Source organism: Erpetoichthys calabaricus, chromosome 3 (genome assembly GCF_900747795.2).
Source record: "Erpetoichthys calabaricus chromosome 3, fErpCal1.3, whole genome shotgun sequence".
Lineage (NCBI taxonomy): Eukaryota > Metazoa > Chordata > Cladistia > Polypteriformes > Polypteridae > Erpetoichthys > Erpetoichthys calabaricus.
The window spans coordinates 88,062,668-88,086,137 of record NC_041396.2 but is presented as its reverse complement, the minus strand read 5'-3'; the positions used below and the strand labels follow the sequence as shown (position 1 = coordinate 88,086,137).

At 39.6% G+C, this 23,470-nt stretch overlaps 2 protein-coding genes across 2 annotated transcripts in view; one reads left to right on the top strand and one right to left on the bottom strand.

Moving 5' to 3' along the window:
• The window catches only part of lamb3 (laminin subunit beta 3), a 60,769-nt gene extending 45,417 nt beyond the window's left edge, over positions 1-15,352 (top strand). The window contains exons 11-23 of the mRNA XM_028797070.2: positions 582-737; positions 896-1,092; positions 1,915-2,011; positions 2,477-2,849; positions 3,503-3,663; positions 4,407-4,618; positions 8,534-8,737; positions 9,164-9,308; positions 10,344-10,551; positions 11,155-11,296; positions 11,432-11,608; positions 12,980-13,154; positions 14,921-15,352. Coding sequence (XP_028652903.2) covers positions 582-737; positions 896-1,092; positions 1,915-2,011; positions 2,477-2,849; positions 3,503-3,663; positions 4,407-4,618; positions 8,534-8,737; positions 9,164-9,308; positions 10,344-10,551; positions 11,155-11,296; positions 11,432-11,608; positions 12,980-13,154; positions 14,921-15,057 — 2,384 coding nt within the window. The 3' untranslated portion in view covers positions 15,058-15,352. The remainder of the gene's footprint in view (positions 1-581; positions 738-895; positions 1,093-1,914; positions 2,012-2,476; positions 2,850-3,502; positions 3,664-4,406; positions 4,619-8,533; positions 8,738-9,163; positions 9,309-10,343; positions 10,552-11,154; positions 11,297-11,431; positions 11,609-12,979; positions 13,155-14,920) is intronic.
• Positions 15,353-19,146: 3,794 nt separating this feature from the next.
• The window catches only part of LOC114649668 (calcium/calmodulin-dependent protein kinase type 1D-like), a 42,788-nt gene continuing 38,464 nt past the window's right edge, over positions 19,147-23,470 (bottom strand). Inside the window, exons 10-12 of the mRNA XM_028799127.2 lie at positions 22,046-22,365; positions 20,903-21,032; positions 19,147-20,345 (exon numbers count right to left, since the gene is read on the bottom strand). Of these exons, the coding sequence (XP_028654960.1) occupies positions 20,945-21,032; positions 22,046-22,365 (408 nt within the window). The 3' untranslated portion in view covers positions 19,147-20,345; positions 20,903-20,944. The remainder of the gene's footprint in view (positions 20,346-20,902; positions 21,033-22,045; positions 22,366-23,470) is intronic.

The window sequence follows — 23,470 nt, the reverse complement described above, 5'->3', positions numbered from 1 at the left end:
AAAAGTTTAATTGGTAAGAAGTACGGCTTGATAGTTAGATTATTTCTCAGTCAATTATCCAGGCCACTGGTCTTGGAAGTGTAGCTGCTGGCTGGGTAAAAGGGGTCGGCCGTTACAGTGTATCTATTTCAGTGGATCTCAAACTGTGGGGAGCGCCTAACAAAAAAGGGGGCGTAATTTCACTATTTGTTGGGAAATTTTAAACTTGTAGCGGTGTATCGGCAGCAAAAAATATAGGAATAAATTTTATTAGGATTTCAAAAAAATGTTAGGGGGGCGTGATTAAAACTGTTATGAAAACTTGGGTCGCAAATACTTAAAGGTTGAGAAACGCTATCTATATGGATTATTAAACAGCTACAGAGATTAAAAAAATGTTGCATGGTAGCTTTAATAAACCAAAACCAGATTGGGACTGATTAATGTCTCTAAAACTCAATGAACAAGGAAAACACAAATAAAGCAAGTACTGATTTGTGACAAACAGTGATGTTGATCCCTGGAACAAATGAGATATGGAATTGTCCGAAAATGATTTACGCTACCATAGTCGATTTACGTTTTTCATTTTTTTACACTAGGATGCAACTGCAGTACAAATGGAGCAGAACAGCGAGGTTTATGCGATGCTGAATCTGGGTACTGCGTGTGCAAGGCCAACGTAGAAGGACCAGGCTGTGATCGCTGCAAGTTTGGATTCTATGGGCTTAGTGCTTCAGATCCCCAAGGGTGCAAAAGTAAGTCATTACAGTCATATTAATCATGGATACTGTGCAGCCAAATCTCATTACTTCAATTTTCACTTTGTCCAGTTCTATGACACTGTTGCGATTGCTGGTATCTACGTACCTGATGGTTCAATTCTTCTTAATTTTTTTTTTTACCCCACAATTAGAGTGTTCTTGCAGTCTTATTGGATCACAGCGGGAAAGAAGTTGTGATCCTTTGTCGGGTCAGTGCTTCTGCCTTCCTAATGTCATTGGCCAGAAGTGTGATCTGTGTGCCACCAACTACTGGAACTTCCTGAGCGGTCGAGGATGTGAACCATGCAACTGTGACCCACGAAACTCTCTCAATCAGCAGTGCAATCAGGTAAGGCTGGTAGTCTCCTGTGTGCCTTATCTATTTGAGACGTTTTTGATCAACAACATTTTTAGTTCCAACAGAAGGAGCTGGTACATGTAGCTCAATATCTAATGCACAATATCAAATCAGAAAGAAGGAAGTTTTGATAACTCTTTCCGGTCAAACTATTTTTGTTCTGACTTCAGAAGATACTATAAGAGTGCTGTAAACTGGCACCCAAATATAGATGGGAGGTTAAAATTGTGGAAAATTATGAGTGTACTAAGTGTTGCCGCATGCATGAAGGTGTCTGATAATCATCTTCATGGAGGATTGGTTCCTTCCTTGTACTGAATGCTGCTAAGATATTTTGTAGATTCACTTAATTGGTGAATAGTTTTATAAATATGAATGAAAAATATTACAAATAAATAGTAAATACAGGGTCCACTTCATCCATAAACCAACAATGGAACTAAAGCATTGGAACATTTCTAGTGGAATAACGGTATTGATGTTAGCCTCACATATGAACTTGTTGGAGGCTGATGTGGATTGTGGAAAAATTGAAGGAGTTGAATCTGTACAACATAAGAAAATGGAAATTGAAGGTTCAAACTATAGAAAGAGTTAGCATAAGCCTATACGGCCAACTATTTGAAAAAAAACAAAAACACAGGCTTTGATTCTTGTGCGAACATCCAAACATTAAATTAATGGATTTAAAAGCTTCCTAAACTGTGACGTTTCAAAGATCATAAGCATTACCAGTCCAATCCAGTCTTTAAGAAAAATGCATGTGTTGTCTTCATCTACCACAGTGGTGTGACTTGGTCTCTCTTCATTTAGTTAACAGGCCAGTGCCAGTGCAGACCAGGCTTCGGGGGGAGAACATGTTCAGGATGTGCTGACGGCACCTATGGAAATCTTCAGCTCCAGTGTCGGTGTATGTATTATGATTTTAGGTGTTGTGTCCTCTTAACTGTGATACATTTAGGCTTGGGGAGAGGGACAATCACATGGTTTTATTTATTTATTTCTATATGATGCATACTGTATGTAGAACATGCCAGGGAGGGGAGATAGAAAGAGCACCAACCCCATCAACACCATCAACTTGTCAACATCAATTAGAACGTCTGAGCTCTGGTGAGCCTGAGTACACATTTGATAAGCCAGCAATCTCCATTCTACATTTATTCAGCCATACTTCTTGAACAATGCCCAGCTATGATCACTCATCTATGCCTTTTGTATGTACCATCTAGATGCAAAATGCTTAGATTATTAATGAGGGGTAACTCAGAAGAAGAGTAATACATACCATATTCACAATCACTCAAACTAAATTCATAGTAAACATTTACAAATGTGAGTTAAACATGTTTTATTTCTTTCTTTCCTCACACAGCATGCAACTGTGATAGCACAGGAACATTACCAGGCATCTGTGATAAAACAACAGGAGCCTGCCTTTGCCGACCTGGCGTGATAGGACCCCGCTGTGATCAGTGCCAACATGGAACATGCAACCGGTATCCTGACTGCCAGCAGTGCCACCCATGTTTTCAGGACCTCGACTCCAAGCTCCAGGGCTATGTGACTCTACAGTCCGGACTTTCTAGGAAAGTTGACATTCAAGTGGGTGGTGGAGATGGGCAAGTCTGGGACCCAAGGATCACTGGCCTGGATATGAATTTGAAGAGGATAAGGGAGAGCATTTTGTACCCCGTAACTACGGACAGTGAAATAAATAATGCCCGCATCAGTCTGCAGACAAACCGGTGAGTGACTAATAATTTATTTTGTCTGCCCTCATGGCATGTTGTACTGGAGCATATTGAGCCAATGACTCATATCGCTACAGTTTTCTAAGACATGCTTCTGAGGCTCTAGTTTCTCCACAGTCATTCCATCATCCCCATCTTCACCCTACCTTAATGGACATCCTGGCAAAGAAACAATAAATTATCAGTTTTACATTATGTGTACAGTTCTGGGTTTTGCACTTATATATTAGTTTGTCTTTTTTATTTTATATTTTGCACTATGAATTAATGTTGTATTTGATTTGCTCTGTCTGTCAAACTATTGGACCATGAATATCTCTTTACATAGCATTTTGAATTCACAAAGATATAGCCCAATGTGCTTGGTTACAGTTGTAGAATTACCCTTTACCCTGAGATGGCACCAAAACTGTTGTCAGCTGAAGTTTTAGGATAGCTTATTACACCTGCACAGAGGACAGACTTATGGTAACTCAAGTGGAGTGTGCCTCATAACAGTGTCATATAAAAACAATGAGTCCCACATCACTGTGCAGGAGTTACCAGATGTGTTCAACATGACCAATGTCTCCAGGTTCACGGCCTCATGTCCAAAAATCTTGGCCAGTAAATTATTAGTAACCCTCACCAATGTGTTTTTCTTTCAGAGATTCAGCTAATCGGATTGGTTCCAGTCAACCTACCATAGTGGATCAGAGCACCAGTCTAACTGGAGACCTGGACGATCTGAACGGCAGGTTGAACAGCTTAAGGGGCATTTACATTACAAGATGGGATTTTTTTCAGAAATTCTACAGCAATATAGATGGTAAGAAAGCTTGTCTCTACTATTGGGACCTGCTGTTTCGAAATACCAGTAGCCTAGTTTTATTTCCTGTCCTTTATTTTACTGTCTGTATGGACTTTATATGTTCTCTCCATGTCCTCACGGACTTTTCTCCTGGCACTTTGTTTCCTCCTACATCCAAAAGGCATTCATGTTGGATTAAAGTGGCAACTCTAAATTTGTTGACGTTGAGTGAGCATGACTTGGGTGAAGCCTTGTACAAAGATGTTGTTAGGCCTCACAGCTCTATAAAAGTAAAGAAAAAGGTTCAGAAAATGAATGGTTTGGAAATTTCTGACCTTAGGTTTCTTACCATATATGGAAAGGGACAATATTAAAACTTACTATTTTATATTTGGTTAACACATTTATCCAAAGCAACCTACATTTCAAGATGCATCACTATTGCTTACATGTAGTTCTTACAATGTGAGCTCAAGAGGATTAAGTAACTTGCTCAGATTCACTAAGTTGGCAATGGGGTTTGAACTTTGAGTTTTAAAGGCCAGTGATAAAGAGTGTATACCAGGCTGTGTGCCCGATCAAACCCAAAAGCTTGACATTATTAGTACGTTTCAACAACCTCATTATTTATAAAGTCCACTTAACAAGAGTAAGAGAAAGCCCTGATTTCAAATTAAAAATCTATTTGAATTATTCTGACATTTTTGGTTTTGTTCTCTGTGTTCTTGTTACAAGCAACAAATGTTCACCTTCTTCTTCAGGTTCACTCTCCACCATCCGGTCTGCCTATGATCAATCTGGAGATGCACTGAAAAAGGTTGCTAATGCAGAGGAAATTGTCAAAAGATCATTAATAATACAGAAAAGAGCAGAGGATATGGAGGGGAAGGATCAAGAGAAAAACCGTCAAGACCTAGAGCATCTTTCCAGTCAGGTGCAAAACCAGCCAGACCTGACTCCTACAGCGGGGAAGGTAAGGAAAGAGTAAAAATCCTGTCTCTTCTAAGCCATCTCTTTCCACTGTCAGGAGTGAGTGGATGTATTAGAACTACAGGGGATTATGATGCAGCCTGAAGACTGGGCTTACAGCTACAGCAGTCGCAATTAATGGGGCTAGTTTTTAAGGCATCCACAATACACCCCCATTCTCGTCACACCTCACACAATGTTATGCCTTCGGTCACACCTTCCATGTTTGGCTGTACCTTGATCAGGCCCTCAGTCTGTCTTTGCCAAGTACCATTAATTATCCAATCATGTGATATCTGTGATGGTTTTTAGGTTGAGAGAATAAAGACAGAATGGTAGGGATGGAATCCCCAGATCAGGAGATGAATTAAACAAAAGCAACAGGCAAAAGATGTTGTAAGGAGTCAGGTAAGAGATCACACAAGAGGAAGTGTAAAATCCAAAAAAGGCATTCATCAAAATCATAGTCAAGATACAAAGCAAGAAGTTTCGAAAACAAAAATTAAACTTTCCCTAAAGAAATTTAAATGCAAAAATTTTTATTCTTAGAGAAAGACTTGAACTAGGACGCTGCAATCTTAATAACGATCACATGGTAACATTCAACGTTTCCACCCTGGCTACAGTAGCTGCCAACATTATTACCATGCACAAAATGGCCGCCACCATGAAACTCAAGAGCAAAATGGTGGCGTCCATGAAGAAAATCCAAGCTGAAATTACTTTATCAAAACAAAAAGATAAAAGCACCAATGGTTTGTTGGATAACTGTATAAGTAAATGTTTAACTGAAATAAACACAGCTCCCTGTCACATTCAGTTTTTACCTTTTGTAGCAAACATGTTAACTATATTTGCCTCCATTGGGCATGTATTACAAAGTCACAGTAGTTTTTGTTGTTCTGTGGGATTTTTAGGTAGCTAGGACCCACAAACACTGCTATATATATATATATATATATATATATATATATATATTTTGTGGAAAGCAGCCCGGACACAAACAGGCAGACATCGTTAATAGACCCAACACATGTTTATTTACAACTATTATTATTTACAAAGGTGCACACAACCCCAAAACTCCCCCAAAGTCCAGGCCTTTCCAAATGCTTTCTTCACAGCCTCCACTCCTCTCCACCAAGCTCTGTCCGTCTCCTCTCCCGACTCTGGCTTCTGAATGGAGTGAGGTGGCCTCCTTTATAGTGCACCCGGAAGTGCTCCAGGTGTCCCACGATAAACCTCTGTATGCCCAGACTCTGGAGCTGTCCAGGTGCCCCCTGGTGATGACCACGGACCCCCAGCGGGTTGAGCTTCTGAGCTCCAAATCCGTGGCCCCAATGTAAACCCAGGGGGATGCCCTCTTGTGTCCCGGGGGAGGTACTCCAGGTAGTGCGCCCATTCCCCCAGTCTTCTCATATAAAGGGCGTCCCGTCCGGGCAGGATCACTGGCCATCCATCACAATATATATATATATACATACTGTACAGTGCAATGCATCTATGCATTGTTTTCTATGTATGCTTTAGAATTATTTGTCTGTATAGTTGATACTGTACTACTTTCACTCTTCAGAGAAGGCATGCAAATAAGAATTTCATTGTACTACATACACAAGTTAATAAACTTCAACTTGCACTTAACAATATATTAGCTCTTGAAAGTTCAGAGATAACCAAATAGACTGGTTCCAGTACTGAGGTGTATGAACTATTAAGTGAAATTGAAGGAGTTATTCTTATGTAACAGGACCTTAACAAAGGCTTCTTTTGGTGTTAATGACACTTGCAAAGCATCAGTAAAGTGGCAGGCTATTCATCTGTGTAACATGGCCTACTAAAATAACTTTACTTTGGATTAGTCAGCAGTGCACTAAGTGAGACGTACAGGTATGTATCTTGATATCACACACTTCAATAAACAACCTGTAAATAACTTTGTATTCATAAGTAATTTTACCAGCATATCAAATGCCTCACTGTACAGAAATGAATAACCATATAACTGATGTTTTGTACAGTAAGTGTGATTAACACCAAAATAAGCTCTTCAGGTCTTGTTAGGTAAAAGTAAATGAGTAAAAAATGCATTTTTTGCAGTACTTAAAGTCATGATAAAGGTTTTCAAAATTATGAAGGGAATGAATACAGTCAATGCCAGATGTTATTTTAAATTAAGTTTCTCAGCTAGAACACCTAGAACTTGGCCAATTTTGTGCAAACGGTAGAAATTTTTGTTCTTTGCAAAGGGAACCATGGATTTGTTGAATTACTATAGCTACCAAGCAATGTGATAAAACTATGAAACATTTGGGACCATCAGATCAGGACTTGATGATATCTTGTAGAAGTTACCGTACATGAAAAGGGATTGATGAGTTATGGTGGGCTGAATGATCTGTTCTCGTCACAATTGTTTGTAGATTTGTTTGGAAACTTCAGCTGCTTTTCATTTAGGTTGAGAACTATAATTTACAATGGCATACCATAACATTCTCAAACCTGCCAAATCCAGTTCAGAGTTTGTCATGGCAGCATTGGCTGTGTGACAGGAAACAACGCCAGATAAGACACCAGTCCTTTGCAGCACCAATTCAGAGTCAAGTTGGAGGAAAACTAAAGAATGCCTGAAATAACTCCCCCAGACATAGGGAGAATGTGCAAACTCTACACCGACAAGGACCAGGTTCAGGAATTGAGCCCAAATCACTAGTTCTCTGAGGCTAATCATCAGTCTGTCCAATAATAAATTTGAAGATACTGAGATTTCATGTTTTTTAAATAGCTGTAACTCTATTAACAACAGTATAGACATACAGAGCTACATCATAACTACCAGGTCATACAAAACTGAAGGAAAACTGAGAGAACAGTATCCAGTTTAAATAAACTCAAAGTGAACAAAAAAAAAATGTACATGTCGCAGGTTTATGGTCTGCTCACTTGAGCAAGATCCAATGAAGACTAGGCAAACCAAAAAAATCAGTGCACACTGCCGTGCTGTTGGTTGCATTTGCTTGCTGCAAATTTTACATGTTAATAGGACCTTGTTTTTTACAATTCCTTTTTTCTAAATTTTCACATCAGCTGACCAAGATTTGGAACTATTTGAAAATCTTGTGTGGTGTTCGGATCGGGCCCTTACCTAGCCGAGACAACTTGTTAATGAAAGGATCAGGGGAGAGAACACAAACAAGGCATTATCTCCCACGGAGCGCTAGATGGCAACTCCTCCCGGGATGCAGTGGTGCTTTAGATTCCCACAGGGCTCCTTGGAAGTTAAAAGTTCAGCACAGTCCTGTTGGGTTCCATGGGTGCCATCAGGGGGTGCTGCAGGAAACCAAGGGCCCTGCAATAATGTCAGGCTTCCACCTCACCTGGAAGTGCTTCTGGACCATGCTAACAGGCCACGGCATGTATTCCTGGGTGCAGGATAAAAGGAGCTCTCTGCCTCTGCTTCAGGAGCCACAGTCAGGAGGAAGGTGACAAAGTTTGCTGGAGGAGGAGTGGAGGCAAACAGGGACAGAGAGAAGAAGAAGAGAGGGAGAGACAAAGCCAAAAAGGAGAAAGTGCTGCTTTGTGCTTTATTGTATGGTGCATGTGCTTTATTGTGAGGTGTACTGGTGGAAAACGGTTAAGGAAGCGTTTCCCACAACCAAATAAAACTGTTGTGTTGTGCTTTACTTGTGTCCACGTCTGTCTGTTTTGGGTTTGGGGAGCTAGGGCGCCCCCTGGTGGCCACACTTGTGAATGCTCACATTTTTTCAGAAGTTACTTTCCTTGTGAAGATATATTCTGAGAGCCTCAACATTGATCATAATAACTACTCAATAACTTCTTGAGTGCCAAAAGAGTTGCTTGCACAAATGTGTTTTATGCAGGAGGGGTTTGACTAAGCTGAGTTGTTTATTTTTGGCAGGTGTGTGGAAGCTATCGTACAGAGCCCTGTACTCCAGAGCAATGTGATGGAGCCCTGTGCCCAGGACCTAATGCAGTGCCATGCAGCACCACAGTAGACTGCCGAGGTGCCCTGCCATTAGGCAAGAAGGCGGAGAGTATAGCCGACACGACAAAGGCGAAACTGAATGATCTGAACGCTCAGATCAGGCAAGCTACTCGGAAGGTATGTTACACAAATTCTTGCACCTCCATACATTTCTCATCACTTCTCCATTAAACAATTCTTACAACCACTGCCTTTCATTGTTTGGATAAGATGCATGGGTTTGTGTAACTTCTTTCTCACTTACCCCTCTGCATTGTGATTTATTTATTGTTGTGGATGTGAGACAGAGGCCACACAATCATTTGTTCCACTCTTCAAGTTTATTTCTTTCACTGGTTTCAGATGAGTTCTTAGTAGCTTATGGTGGATAAATCTCAGAAATATAGATGCTTATTTGAAGAAAGGTTGGCATTTTAGGCATTCTGAGCCATACAACAATTACATTAGCAATTGTCATAAGTAGGACTTCATCACTTTGTACTCTTTCTTGAAATGAACATAAATAATAAACTGAGAAAACTAACTATAATGTTTTTGGCCCAGATTCAAGATACAGTGAATGAAGCCAATGGGATGAAACAGACTTTTGATCAGTTGGCCAATCAGGTTAGCACAACAAGGCCAAAGCTGGAGAAGGAGATCCAGAATACCAGGCAGTTCATCAAGCAAGTGCGAGAGTTTCTATCAGGTAGGACTGAATGAGATAAATAACTGAATTTTGATTAACAGAAAATGGCTATGATGGTGAAGTAAAAAGTGCTCATGCCTCTCAGCTAAAGGAGAATAGGTTTGAATTTCAGCCCTGTCACTGTGTTTACATGTTCACCCCATCTACCTCTGAAATTATTTTCTTCCAGGGCCCCCGCACCCCCCCCCCCCCCCCCTAGCCAAAACAAAGCTCCTCAAGCCCCTCTTCTCTTCCCAATACATTACTGGAAGAGAAAATTATAATAGAATTTCTTTGGCAGTGGCAATTTACTCCTGGAGTAAAACTAATTGAATAGGGTTTTAAACACATTAATTTGCTTTAATACTGGGACCAAGCTCTGCTTTTAGCGAACTAAAAAACAAAAGGGCACTGCCCTCTATGAACCACAGAGAGGAAAGGGAACTACGAGGAAAGGAGATTAAAGCTTAGCTTGTTGTATCCTTTTAGGAACTCAAAGTCCTCATACTCTCAAGTCTAGCACTTTGATCTCCTAGAATTTTCAAATCAAACAACTTATTTCGTAGCCTCAGAGTTAAAGAAGCACTAGATTAAATCACCAGAACTGGTCAGGCCTGGTTGAGTGTTGGCATGAGAGTGAGTGTGTCCTGTAATGAAATGGTGCCCATCTATGGCTGGGATTATATTTTTGCACCCGAGGATGTTAGCATATGCTTTGGCTTTCTGACACTGTTAATTGGATGAGTATCCTTAAGGAAAAAATGGTTGGATCAGGGGATGTGGCATAGCAGTACAAGTGGGTACCCATGGCACATTCCTGTGGCTGGAGGGCAGCTGTATAGAACTGTGCTAAAAGGCAGTCTGTAGCACTAACATTTGAGTTGAAAGTGTTAAGTGGGGAAAAGCAATGAAAGGGGCACCGAGGATGATAGCAGTGCCTTGCTGGAGAAGGCCATGGGCTACAACAGTACTCATCTCTAACAAATGGAGCATCTGTTTTTTATTGTGTTATCTTCTCCAATAACACAGCAGCAAACATTTCTTTAATGTCACCAGCTCCCGACATGGATCCTGCAGTCATCCAGACAGTGAGTGAGCAGGTGCTCAACATGAAGCTCCCAGGAAGCATTGGAGAAATCAGAGACAAAGTGGACCAGATCAAGGCGATTGCAGGTTCTCTGCCAGATATCAGCAGACTAATGGAAACTACCAGATCAGAGATTGGCAAAGCCAAACAGCTGCTGCAGGAGGCCGAGAGGACCAGGTAATGTGGCAGTACAAATCCATCCATATGTAACTTTGAGCTTCCTTTAGAATATTAGAACATTAGAAATGTTGTGACAAGAACAAAACATTTAGCCCAATGAGCACATCCATCCGATTCATCTAAATATTTCTTATTAAAACAAGTTCAAAATAAAAATGAAGAATTATAACGGATGGGCAGAAGATTATTTGTTTTAAAGGCTGATAAGTCAGCAAACTAAAAATAAATTGTTTGGTAGTTGGCTGCACTTTATTAAGAGCCATGAGATCAAAACACATGCAGTAAAATTAAATACCAAAAGGCAGCCTCATAAATTTTAAAACTTATGGTCAGATGTCAGAAGAAGCAGACAGAGTAATGGAAATTTGCTTTTTGATGTTGATACAGTTTCTGTCTGCTTCAAAAATTGCCAGGAAGGATGCTAATACTGATAACATCTGGCAGGCATCTAACGATCCAGTTATCCAGTTGTTATTGGCATCACAAATGAGGGTAGCTGAATTATAGAGTTAGAGACAGAACTCGATCAAAATGAAACTCCTTCAGTATAAACCTCCTCATTCTAATCAACATTGTGTGTCTTACATATTCATGATTCAGGGATCAAGCGATAACAGTCGAGGAGAAGGTAGATGGTGTGGTGGATGATCTTGGCAGCGCACAGACCTCCCTTGATGAGGCAAGGTCTAAGATTAGAGATCTGCTGAACAATGTCAAAGATGTTGACAACAAGATTTTACAGGTGAGTGGAATGAAATAACTTATCACTTAGCGTCACCCCAGTGTGAATCACTGTATGAGCCTCTAGGTGGGCTCATTCGTAAAGCCATACAGATGCAGAAGTGATATGTTACCTTCCTCTTTGCTTTGATTTTAGATTCAGGATGAGTTAAGGCCTGCTGAGAGGACCATCACAGACATGGACATTCAGATGCAGAATATGAAACCCCCCATGGACAACTTGAGGAAACTGATCAATGGGAATGGCTATATGGCAAACCAAGCACAAGGACTGGCAGACCAAGCTTTAACAGAAGCAGGAGCAAGGAGCCAGGTAAGAGGGATTGGAAAATAGGAAAAGAATGAGAATATGAATAGAAAGGCAGAATAAGACCCACATTTTAATTCATTATTGCTTTTCATAGTTAATCTTCCTGTGTTCAAGTAGCAGATTTCACTGGGCTATCTGCTTTTTGTTTTGTCAATGAGGTCTCTCATGGTCTTAGCGAGAAGACTGATCAGTAGTGTCACTTCACTTCGACTTGAATTGAAGAGTTTGAAAGACTAACCCCAGTATTACAGTCAACTCCATTAAATCAATGTAGTTGGTTTGTAGCTCCATAGCTGTTGTTGATTTGCACTTTGTCTTTGGGGTAGTGTCTAGATAAGAAATAGAAACAGCTTAGCCATAAACTAAACAAAGAAGTCTAACGGATGGAATGATCCCCTCTCCTCTGTCAAATTTATTGTGTCCCCATAAAAAAACTCACACTGTTCCATTTCACCTGAACTAGTGTGGCGCTGAGGTGTCACCAGTTGCATGGCTGCACTAGTCCCTAATCTGGGATCCTGAGTTGATTTGTCATGTGGTGGGTGTGGCAATGTGCTGTATCAGCACATGCTCCTAACAACCAACCGACTTGTGATCTCACTGGTTCGCTTAATTCTGGTGCAGTGTCCATAAGCTCCTTGGTGATGTGCCACTCTGCAAACTCAGATTCACTGAGCTCCAATAGCATTGTCACGATTCTTCAATGACATACTCCGCTGCTGTGCCATTGTAGCTGTATGCTCACAAATTCCCTTTACTCTGATGGATTTGACATAGGCATCCTAATGACCTGCCTGACTAGTGTAATTCAAGCCTAGATATCTGCTGATATACTTGTAGTGGCCTCTCTAAATGTTGTCTGTTCCACCTGAATGCTCATCTTTAGAGGGGAGCATTTTCTTAAACTGATTGACAGTTGTATCATGCTGTGATTTCTCTATTTGTTGACCTTGGTTTGGGGGGCTTTCACCTTCATTTTCTAAATACCTTTCCACATTAGACAATTATCAGATACTTTTCAGATTCTGTTTACTGTTCTTCATGGTGTAGGCCTGTCCATAGAATAGTGTATTCAACAGAAATTTATGGTAATCACCTTCAAGACACACATTTTAACATTAATTTAATTATGTGACTTTTAAAGATAACTGGATGCATAGGTCTGGTTGTGTCATAGCTCAGGGAGTGACTGGTTATTTTCCCTGACGTTGACCTTGGAATTACTTTTAACAACCTGGACAAATTGTGCTCACATTGACATAGGCTGTATTGCGCCAATCAATGTAAAAAAAAAAACCACTGAAATATGTTAAGGCTCCTGGGTGTACAGTTTCAAATTTGTACTACAACCAAGCATTTTGTCTCCAATGGCAGGAGTTTGACATTCTGCAGCAGCAATATGACAAGCTAAAGCAGAAGATGAAGGACAAGCAATCAGGGCAGGGAGAAGGAGGGATTGCTGGGGAACCTGGTCAGAGAATGGTGGCGCTACGGGACAATGTGGAAGGACTGATGCAGGAGACTTCATACATTATGAATGAAATCCAAGGTAAGGCTACTGTTGTGTTTCAGAAACAATAAAATAAAATGTTCTTTTTAAGACTATAGGAGGACATAACACATAAGATAAGACACGAAATCTGCTGGTCATTTTGTGTGTTAGAAATACAAACCCAGTCAGAGTTCATTCTGGAAAAAGATGATATATTGGATGTAAATAAACTGCTCTTTTAGATTAAACCTTCACTGAATGAAACAGGCTGGGATGACTTATGTATATTTAAGTTTTACATGTATAATAATAATATACCAGCATCACTACTAGTTCAATTACCAAATAGCTTATGCAGATAAGAAAAAATAATCATGGCGTTGTAGAATAGCGATGTGCTGAGCGCTGATTAGCACATGCGAGTAAGAATTCCACTATAGTCTGTATACATGACAATAATGATAAATCTGTAAACTATAAAGCTGTATACTGTACCAGTAACATGTGTAAATCTGTGAAGCTGCCCTCTCTATCCATAATTCGTAACTCCATTTAAAAAGTAGTCTTTTACAAAGGTCAGTCAGCATCTTCATATCGAAATCGAGGAAAGACATTTCTCTTCTTGAATGATTAGGCCCATTCAGTCACAGAACACGAACACATTAGGTGTTGGCCATAGTAACACGTGAAGAGTGGGCAGAAAGTTTTAGATGTAGAATAGCCAACTGTATGAGTGCCGAAGTGAGTGTAAGTTTTCTTTACAGTCATTTCGTTGCTTCACTTGAAGCCCTGCAAACGATCTTGTTCAACTGGACTCTTGGCTGACTTAGATTTGGCTTTCAGAAATTACCTTGCTGGGTAAAATGAATGAACTAATTTGTTTTAATTATTTCCATGGATTTTAACTTAGTGAGGTGTATTTAGTGAAGATCAGAGGTAGAGTTGTTAGCACTGCTGCTTCACATCTCCTCAGGCTTGAGTTTGCTTGAAGAGCTTGTTTTTCTCAGTGTTTTCTCAACTTTGGGAATAGTTTTCTCTGGATATTCGAGTTTTCTACTGTGAACGCCCGAAGCCTTAGCCACTTCACCTTTCTTTTAAAATCACCACACAGACCGTGTCACACCCTTAGGAGTAAGCTTCCAGTTCACATAGCCAGGGCAAACAATTCGAAATTCTGACTCCCTAGTTTGTTTAAGAAATATTTTAAGACTCAAGTGTTTGGTGAATTTCTGTTTAATTGATATTAGCTGGTATTGTTTTATAACCTATTAATTCTAAGCAGTTTGTATTCTGTTCTGAGCTCCTCCCTTGTGATGATCAATGATCAAATCCTATAACACTTTTTCCCAGACTGACGTTTGATTATTTTGATTTCTTTTGTAAGTTGCTTTGGATAAAAGCATCTGCTAAGCAAATAAATGGAAATGGATGAGACTTTCAATGAATATCAACATTGTTTCACATAGAAGCATAGATCTGTCCTGATGCATGTTATCCATTCATCTGTTTTCTGATCCCACATTATCAATTATAAGGCCCTATCACCTTGAACAGAGCACAACACTCATACACGCATTCCTATTGGAGAATTCTAGAAAACATCTATTAACACATTTCCTTGGGATGTGGGAGTGTTCAAGCAGATGCTGTATGTACAATAAGAGAACATGACTTTGAATGGGTCGCCTCCAATTTAAAGCCAACTGTACTAACCGCTGCACCCCTGTATTGATGCTGGGTCAGGCAGTAACCTTTAGGGTTAAGTGAAAGTTCTATGGTTCACTATTGTACTATGCATTCACTCTGTGGCTCTCTGATTGCAGATACAGAGAACTCACTCTACGATGGTGTAGACGAGCTGGATCAGAAGTCTTTAACTCTGCTAGGTCTGGACCAGAAGGTTAAAGATATTCGTGACTACATCCTAGAGAAGGTCAGATTCCACAGCCAGTGCATGTAATGGAGCTGAAGAGATCACCTTGCCTGTGCTTTATCCCAATGCCTGCTGGAAGATGATGTGGAAACTCTATAGTCACTCTGTCTGGACGAAAGAGAGCACTTAAGAGTGGCTGTGCAGCACTGTTTCATAATATTTATGCAGATAAAGCAAACTCATTTGCAACTTGAAGAAATGTATTACAAGTTGCCAATTGCATTTCAAGTTGAAAAGAAAAGTATTCAAACCCAACAATATTTATTATGTATTTTGCCAAAATATATGGAGGCAATAGAAATAAACTTTCATCAAGAAGTCAGTCTTGTGTAGTGCTTTTTGAGCTAAGCTTTACTACAAAGGTTATCTGTCAAAACATCTGGTGTTTGGTATAAAAATGCTCTTACAGATATAACTACAGCCAGGACAATGGGGATTGCATTCCTGAAAATTAAATTCCAATTAAGACTTACCTTGTGTGCACTTAAAGATGGAATCCCAAGGGTGTCCAAGGATGGGACAATATTATACACTTGTTACATGTTTAAAATCAAACACCTGTCACCTAACTGAAATTGCCTTTGCCTTGTAAGTGGTGAGCCAACATGCCAGCTCCATGCAGCATTTTTAGGCTGGCGCACAAAAGGTTTCAAGGGTCAGCTGACCACCAGGTGCTCAGGCTTGGCTCCCCAGGTATCCCTATTCTGCATGAGGTTCTGTTTAGGTTTAAGTAGGTCTTTTATGAAGGTCAACATAGACATAACACATAACACTTCCACTACATCAAGGTCATGAAAGAGGGCAAGTAGTTAGAGTGCCTCCCATTGGAGATGGAAAATTGGGACCACTGGGCAAAAACAGAAAGGAACACAAAGAATAAACTGAAATTATTTAATTTCTTGGTTATCCCAGAATATTCCTCAGGAAGAGCTGGAGAAAGTTGTTGAGGATATAGGGAAGACTGGTCAGTGCACTGCTAACCACAGACCTCAATAGGAACAGGAGAGAGAAGATGGTAATGGTGAAACAATATTCCCTTAATTTCTTAACAGGTACCCTAGGATACACTCCCCTAAAATGTCAGATTTGATATTAAGACATATTTCATAGCACACTTATCTCATACACTGTCCCTTAAGTACCCAACAGGGTCTATGTCCTTGCTATGGTTCCTTTATTGCTATACCACCATCAAGACCATCCAGCTTCTGATTTTGATTTTTCCTTTACAGAGTCACAGAGACCTTGGACCAATCACAGTTACAATTGATCCAGTTCAGAACCAAAACAGAAAAAAAATTGCACAAAACATGTACATCTATACCTGACTACTTTTGATTCATCACTACACCTAATCTACACAGAGCTGGTTTGGACACAAGACAGAATACAGTTCAGGACAGAATACTACTGCACTGCAGAGAACATTCACACACCAACTCTTATGGGGTCTTTTAGAGTTGGCAATTTTTGGGATGTAGGTGGAAAACCAACAAAGGCAAAAAGAGAACATGCAACCTCCACACAGACAGTGAAGAACCAGGATTCAACACCCAGGACTCTGGGGTTTGTGCCACCCTACTGCTTTTGTTAATCCCTCTTCCTCCCAAATAATGTATCAATAGATTCTGAAGATAAAGCATGAAAGCAAATGTTGGCAAGTTTTATGCATTCAAATAAGCAATTTATTTGTCAACATCGAGTTAATGCCAAGTATGCATATTGGGTAAACAATGTTTTACAAAGTAAACAAAGTAAAGTTTACACAGTAAAATTTAATGCCATTCACAGTCAAAGCATATTTAATAACTCTGTTTTTTGTGTACATATTCAAAGAGCTCATACAATATTTGCAGTTCTCCCCAGTGCTTTAGACAGGACAGGTTATTAATATTCTTCTCCCCTCCCTCCTTTTGCCAAACCTGATCTTTCCAAATACACATTTGTGGGGTGCCAGAGCAAAAGGTACAAGGCAGGAACCATTGAAAATAAAGCAATACTGGCCTGCAATATTCAAATAAATATAGATTGGATTTTTATTTAGAATGAAGGGTGAATCAGACATGGTATGCTAGGTGGTGCAGCAATTTGGACCTAGAGTGGGCAAAAGCTTTTCATTGTAACCATTGAACCCTTTGTTGACCAACTGTAGGTTATGGATTCAGAAGTACCTGGCAGTGTTAATTCAGAGAACAATTTTCCAAAATTTTTAATTATATGGTTGTTTTTATCATGATCCAACTAAGTCTTAACTAGAGGATAATTCTTATTTTTAATGGGACATACACATGAGTTCTATCTTACCCTGCATATAAACCTAATCTAACATTTTTTCAATGAGGGAGGAAAACTAGATTACCTGGATATAAACAAAAAATCAGACTTTGGAAAATTATAAATTCTACATAGCTGACTTACAGATCTAGGATTCAAAGTCAGGATAACATGATGAAGCAGCACCAACCACTACACCTTAATAGCTGAAATAAGACATTAAAACATGCCGCCATTAATCCTTTCAAAAAGTGGGTTTGTCACCTTGGGGTTAGAAGGATACAATGAGCCAACAGTAGCAGCTGGACCTTTAACATGCAAGTCCTTACCTATAATGTTGTGTGACTGTAAATGTAAACGTGTTTAAAAATTTTGTTTGTATGTGAAGTGTAAAGTGGTTGCAATTACTCTGTTTATTTGTATAGTGTCATTTATGTTTACAGGTTTATGGAGACATTATTGTACAGTAAAATTTTTAAGTTATATATAGATATGCATTCTTGTGTGAACATGCTGTATATACAGTATTTGCAGCATTCACTTTTTGTGCTAATAGTGCATTCATCCCAGGATCTCCTCCACCCTGTTCTTAAGAATGATCAACACTTTTCTAAACTGCTGATCTGCTGCAGTTACCTTAAACCTAAGTGTTGGCTTATTTCAAGTGCTTTTTGGACAAACTGTGAATTTGGAACACGTCACATGGTAAGTGAAGAGGATCTGAAGAACAGCTTACATCTGCAACATCTCAGAATATATAAGACACAGAGAAAAGTGGAGTATATTAAATACTCCCGCAGTGAACTGGTAGCACTGTGATCACTAAAACCTCCGTTATGCATTATTGGAAGAAGCAGCTCATCCATATATGGAAAAGACAAAGAACACAAGTGAGGATACAAATAAGGTGGAAAGGTTTCAGAACTGGCCTGGTGCCCTATAATGAGAAATGTTCCATTGTGTTCCAATAAGTTGAATGAACTATATCACACAACCATTCACAATACATTCAAGTATCGTGGCATTTTGTGTATTACAGAAAACTGCCTTTAACTTCTTATTCTAGAGACTACTCTGATGCTGGATGGGGTAGAAAAAAGTCAGGAGGGGGACAGAAAATCTATGTGAAAGTACAATGGTGTAAAAGCGAGCATATTACAACTAAAACTAAAATGTATAATCCAGATATTGAAACATTGGCTGTTGAAATTCATCCATTTTACTGCCTAGTGAAATAAATTACATTTCCTAATTAATATACATTTATATTCCTGCCTCTGCAATCAGAGACATAGCAACAGGAATTATTCAATCTGTTACTAAGACTCTTTAATGATGAATGATTCTGACCCTGGAATAGAAGAAACAATGACAAACGTCTATCACTACGTGTCATGTTCTATCCATGGCCCTGCTTTATCAACTGTATTATGAAGTGCCTTTCCTATCCATCCATCCATCCATCCATCCATCCATCCATCCACAAATCATCAAACCAATCTAAACCCTTCTGACCATACAATTCAGGCCTCAGCAAACCTCCCTTAAATAAATGAAGGTGGGTTAAGTGATGCATTTATAAGCCTGTGCTAGGATCTGAACTTTCTGCTTTCAACTCCGGGTCTCATAGTGGCAGAGAGTGGTTAGAATCACAGCACCAGAGACTTTGGTTTATTTTGTGGCCTGTGTTGACATACCATGTTCTTTCACTGTGTCCGTGAAGGGTTTCTCCAGGTCGTTTGGTTTCCTCCCGCATCCCAAAGGTGTGTGTGTTGATTCAGTTGCTGTTTGTGAGTAAATCACATTATGGCCAGTTTTGCTTCCTATGTTGCACCTTTTGCTACAGTTCCCCAAAAACTATTTGCCCTATTTCCTCTATTGCTGCAAATGTTTAAATGAATATATTCATACCTTCAACCAAATTAGTTGTAGTTGACCTCTAATTCAATTACTTTTCACTCAGTGCCAATTAGTGTTGGTTGACTTTTCTCATTAGATACATGATATACAGTATGTTAAAATGCATACATTATTTGTTCACTTAGGTACCCTCTGATATTAGATTTTAGTTAAAGTCTGGAAAGCATTCAGTGTCAAAACACATAATAATAAAGAGAATGATTAAGGGGGCACTGTATGTACATAGATATTGTGAACTCTATAAACAGAGTTTAGTACATCACAAATTACACAAAGACATACGAGAAATGCACACTCATATTTTTATGCAACTGGCAGTGGGTTATGACTTAATTATATACAAAGTGTAAAATGTAGCACCTTTCATGGTAAACTTGAGTGGTTAAAATTAACATGAACTGTAAGACACAATTCATGTTTAAACATTTTATTATGAGTGTGCAGACAGGTTAAGAGGTCCTGAATGAGCAGATGGTAGGATTTGAACCTCCATCCTTGTGGTTTCTAAATGCAGAGTGAAGTTCAAGAAATATCTGCGAATCCACCACTGTCCACAACTAAAAACATTGTTCCACAAGTAAAACACTTTTAAAGCTGATTTTGGGTATCAAAGTATTTTAAAAAGCACAACTCTGAGCCAAGTGCCTAGACATGCTTCCCACAAGCCACCTCTGTATGGCCAGCAGTGTAGCACTGCCATGAGGAGATTCCCACATGACTTCCCAATAACACCTAGAAATGATGTTCAGAAGTCAAAATGCTATTTTTTGTCTCCAAGTTCTTCTCATCCAAATTATTAAATTACACGTAAACCAATAGAGAATATGTAAATAAATAAATAGAAGCTCTTGTGGTTAAACAGACAGTTAAGAGTCAGGCATTGGCTAGAAAGCAAAGAACTCTCCCTAAAGTTTGCAGTGCAGCCCTCCTTATGGGTCAGCCAAGGCACTCATTAGCGACCCTGGCACAATGGAGAGCTCACATTTCTGCAGTTCCCCATTTCTTGCTTTCCATATTTCTGTCCTCAGATGAGTCAGTAGTGATGTGATGCCATGTCCAAGCACTCGTCGAAACCTCAACAGAGTGTCCTCCAAAAAAGAAAAAATAGGGAGCAGAGGCTCCTACAGCAGGAAAGAAAAGGAAAAAAACATCTTGAGCAAAAGTCTGGCTAGACACCCCCCACCAGGATCACAACTGGCCCTGCATCCTTCTTACAGACAATTTTACAGAACATGGTCACCAACCTGCAAGTAATTCTATCTAATTGTCATGCCAAGGGTCACCATAGTCAACTTAAGTAAAGTTACTTCTAGTAAGCTGTCTAGGCTGTCAGCCTGTGAATGTCATTCCACTTTCCCTGAGGGTGATGATGTCAGCACTACCTGCCAATTCTCTGATAGCCCAAAGTGGTCTGGATGGTGTCTGTGTGTGTGATTCCAAAACCACTTCAAAGCTGACCTTAGATTCAAGATTGTGAGTTAAACCAGTCTCTACACCACATTTAACTCCACATACTGTTCTGTAAGAAGTAGCAGCAACAGAAGACTATCTTAACCATCTGAAACAACCAGTTTTTGCATGTCTACTGAACAGTCCACCCCTACAAAATATATCACCCCACCCCATTTTGCTGCAGCACAGGTTCACCAATGCTGGTCACAGTCTTTGCTTACCGTACCTGTTAAGTTTCTTCAGTCCATCAGACAGTCGCTGGACCATATCACATAATGGAACAAACGCCAGTCTGGAGTGGCCCGCAGTGGCCTTTGATGCTCTTCATCGGGATGATCAGAGCTGGAGTTGTGTATCTAGGTGGACAGAAAAAAAAGCACTTTCAGTTATTTATACATTTTCTCAAAGAATTCTCTTACTCAGGGCTGGTACAGTTAGGGCTGCTCACTCACAGCTCACAACTCCACAAAACTGTATTTGAATGTCAGCCCGGGCACAGCCTGATGGAGTCTGCATGCTCTCCCTTTGTATGTGTGGCACTCTAATTTCTTCTCTCCCTCCCAAGGATGTGCATGTCAAGTTAATTTGAGATTCTAAAATTGTCCCTTTATCAGTGACTGATCATGTCCTGCAGTGAACTGGCACTATATTCAAGGTTAGGCTGCTGATGTGCATGAATTACTGACAGGAGACGCCATAACACTACAATTGGATCAGGTGGATTCAGTAAATGGATAGTAGATGAAAGGATGGAAGAATTACACTAGTTAAATAAAACAAAGGAATAGTGAATGATATTATGGCTGAAGAGCTAGTCAGTTGAAGTAGCTGACCAGTATGATTCTGCCTACTAGAGATTGATGGAAAGGGAGCACATGTCCTACACTTTATAAGTACATGTCTCCACAACAGGAATTATATTTTATTTATTTACCTTGATTTATTTATTAAATTGTTTATGCTAATTTACTCAATCATGTTTCCAATTTTGAAGCTACCTAATCAATCTCAATGTTACTGAAACCTGTCTTGGCAAGAAGCAATAAATGATGGGTCATCACTTCATAGGCACTCCCACCTGGCCAATTTAATGAACCTCAGGACTTTGGGAGGTGGGAGAAAAGTCCATGCAAACATGGAGAGAACATGCAGATTTCACATACAACTTCACAGGAGTTGAACACAGCTTCATGGATCTACAAGACAGCATTGCTAACCCCTGCATCACCATGTTGTCCAAGTTCTTCTGCATTACTAATTTTCATGGCAATATAAAATTTAATGCCAAAGGTGATGTTTCTGAGTTAGAAAACTGCAAAGGACCCAAAAGGACAGGCAACATCAACGGCAAACCTGATGGTGAACCTACTGTTGCTTAACGTTGGCATTTATATTCTCCACCCGCAGACACTGCTTTCCCTTTTCCACTTGACCACTGCAGTGTGCCAGGCTGTTGGCTGGTTCGCTAAGAATCGTTCTCAGTGCATGACAGTGATGATTAGACGGTACACCAGTCTGGCAGTTTTTTGCTTGGGCTTTGTCACTGTTCTTCTTCGGTGAGTCGGGAGCAGGGCAGGCGGCGCTGACATTAATTATTGGCACTAGTTTTGTCATGTTGTGGTTCACCTCAGAGCTGGAGAGGTGCAGCTTCTTCATGTGATTCACAACAGTCGTGGCATTGAATGCTTGCTAAGGGTATCAGAAGAAAAGAGAAAACATTGTTTCATTCCAATGGAATGTTTTTTGTCTTTACTTGGTCTTTATAACAATAGCAACATTATTGACTGATGCTTAACCAAATAACATTTTTAGTTTAAAAATAAACTTTATTTTTGCATACAGATGTAGAAAAGAACATGGCCAGATTAAACAGAAATCAACCATATGCACAGATAATCTATTATAAACAAGGTCTTATAGTCAGGGCACAGGTAAGCAAAATAATTTTCCTTGAGCCACAATGATGCATCTTATACTGTATATATAGCGTCCAATAGACTCACCAAAAAAAATAGTCTTATGGTTGGAAAATACAATAAATGGATTAAGGTGCTCAGTCAAAAATCTTATGCTGAAGTCATCAGAGTTAATTTCAAATGCAGTCTGTCCAATAAATAAATAGATACATAACATAACGTTTTCAAAGCCATTTAAAAGAATACTCCACCCAAAAATGAAAATATTTTATTTGTTACTTACCCCATGTAAGTCTGTTAGTGATGGCCAAGAAAAATGTTGAATCTTGTGTTTTCATGCAGAACAATGATAAAAGCTTCTAATAGAAAGGCTGTCTTTGGAGACCAACGCAAGACAACAGCAAACAATATCAAAAATATCCATGAAAAAGTCTCAAGCTATTCATGTTGCATAATGCACATGTCAAGTTATCTAGACGTATGCTCACAATGTCCCAAACATGTGTACTTTTACTAAAATATTGCCAAATCAGCAACTCTTGTGAATGAAAATTGAATGTGTTAGGAGTCCAGCCCAGCAGCAGCTTATTCATTGGCTAACAATGAACTTCACATGATATCAGCACTGCAAAGTGCATTGTGAGATGTGTACAACTAAAAATTAGGAATTAATGAAAGCCGAGTGAAAACTTTACCAGAAAGAAAATATGCCACGTGCTCATGCATATCCGAGATGCTTCAACAGGCAGAAGGTCAAGTCACAATTCATATATTTCTGCTAAATAACTCCAAGGTAGTCCATTTGTGGCGCACAGCTCTGAATAAAAATGTAACAACAGTGAGGCAGGTCTTCAATCCAAATTCACATTTTCATCTTT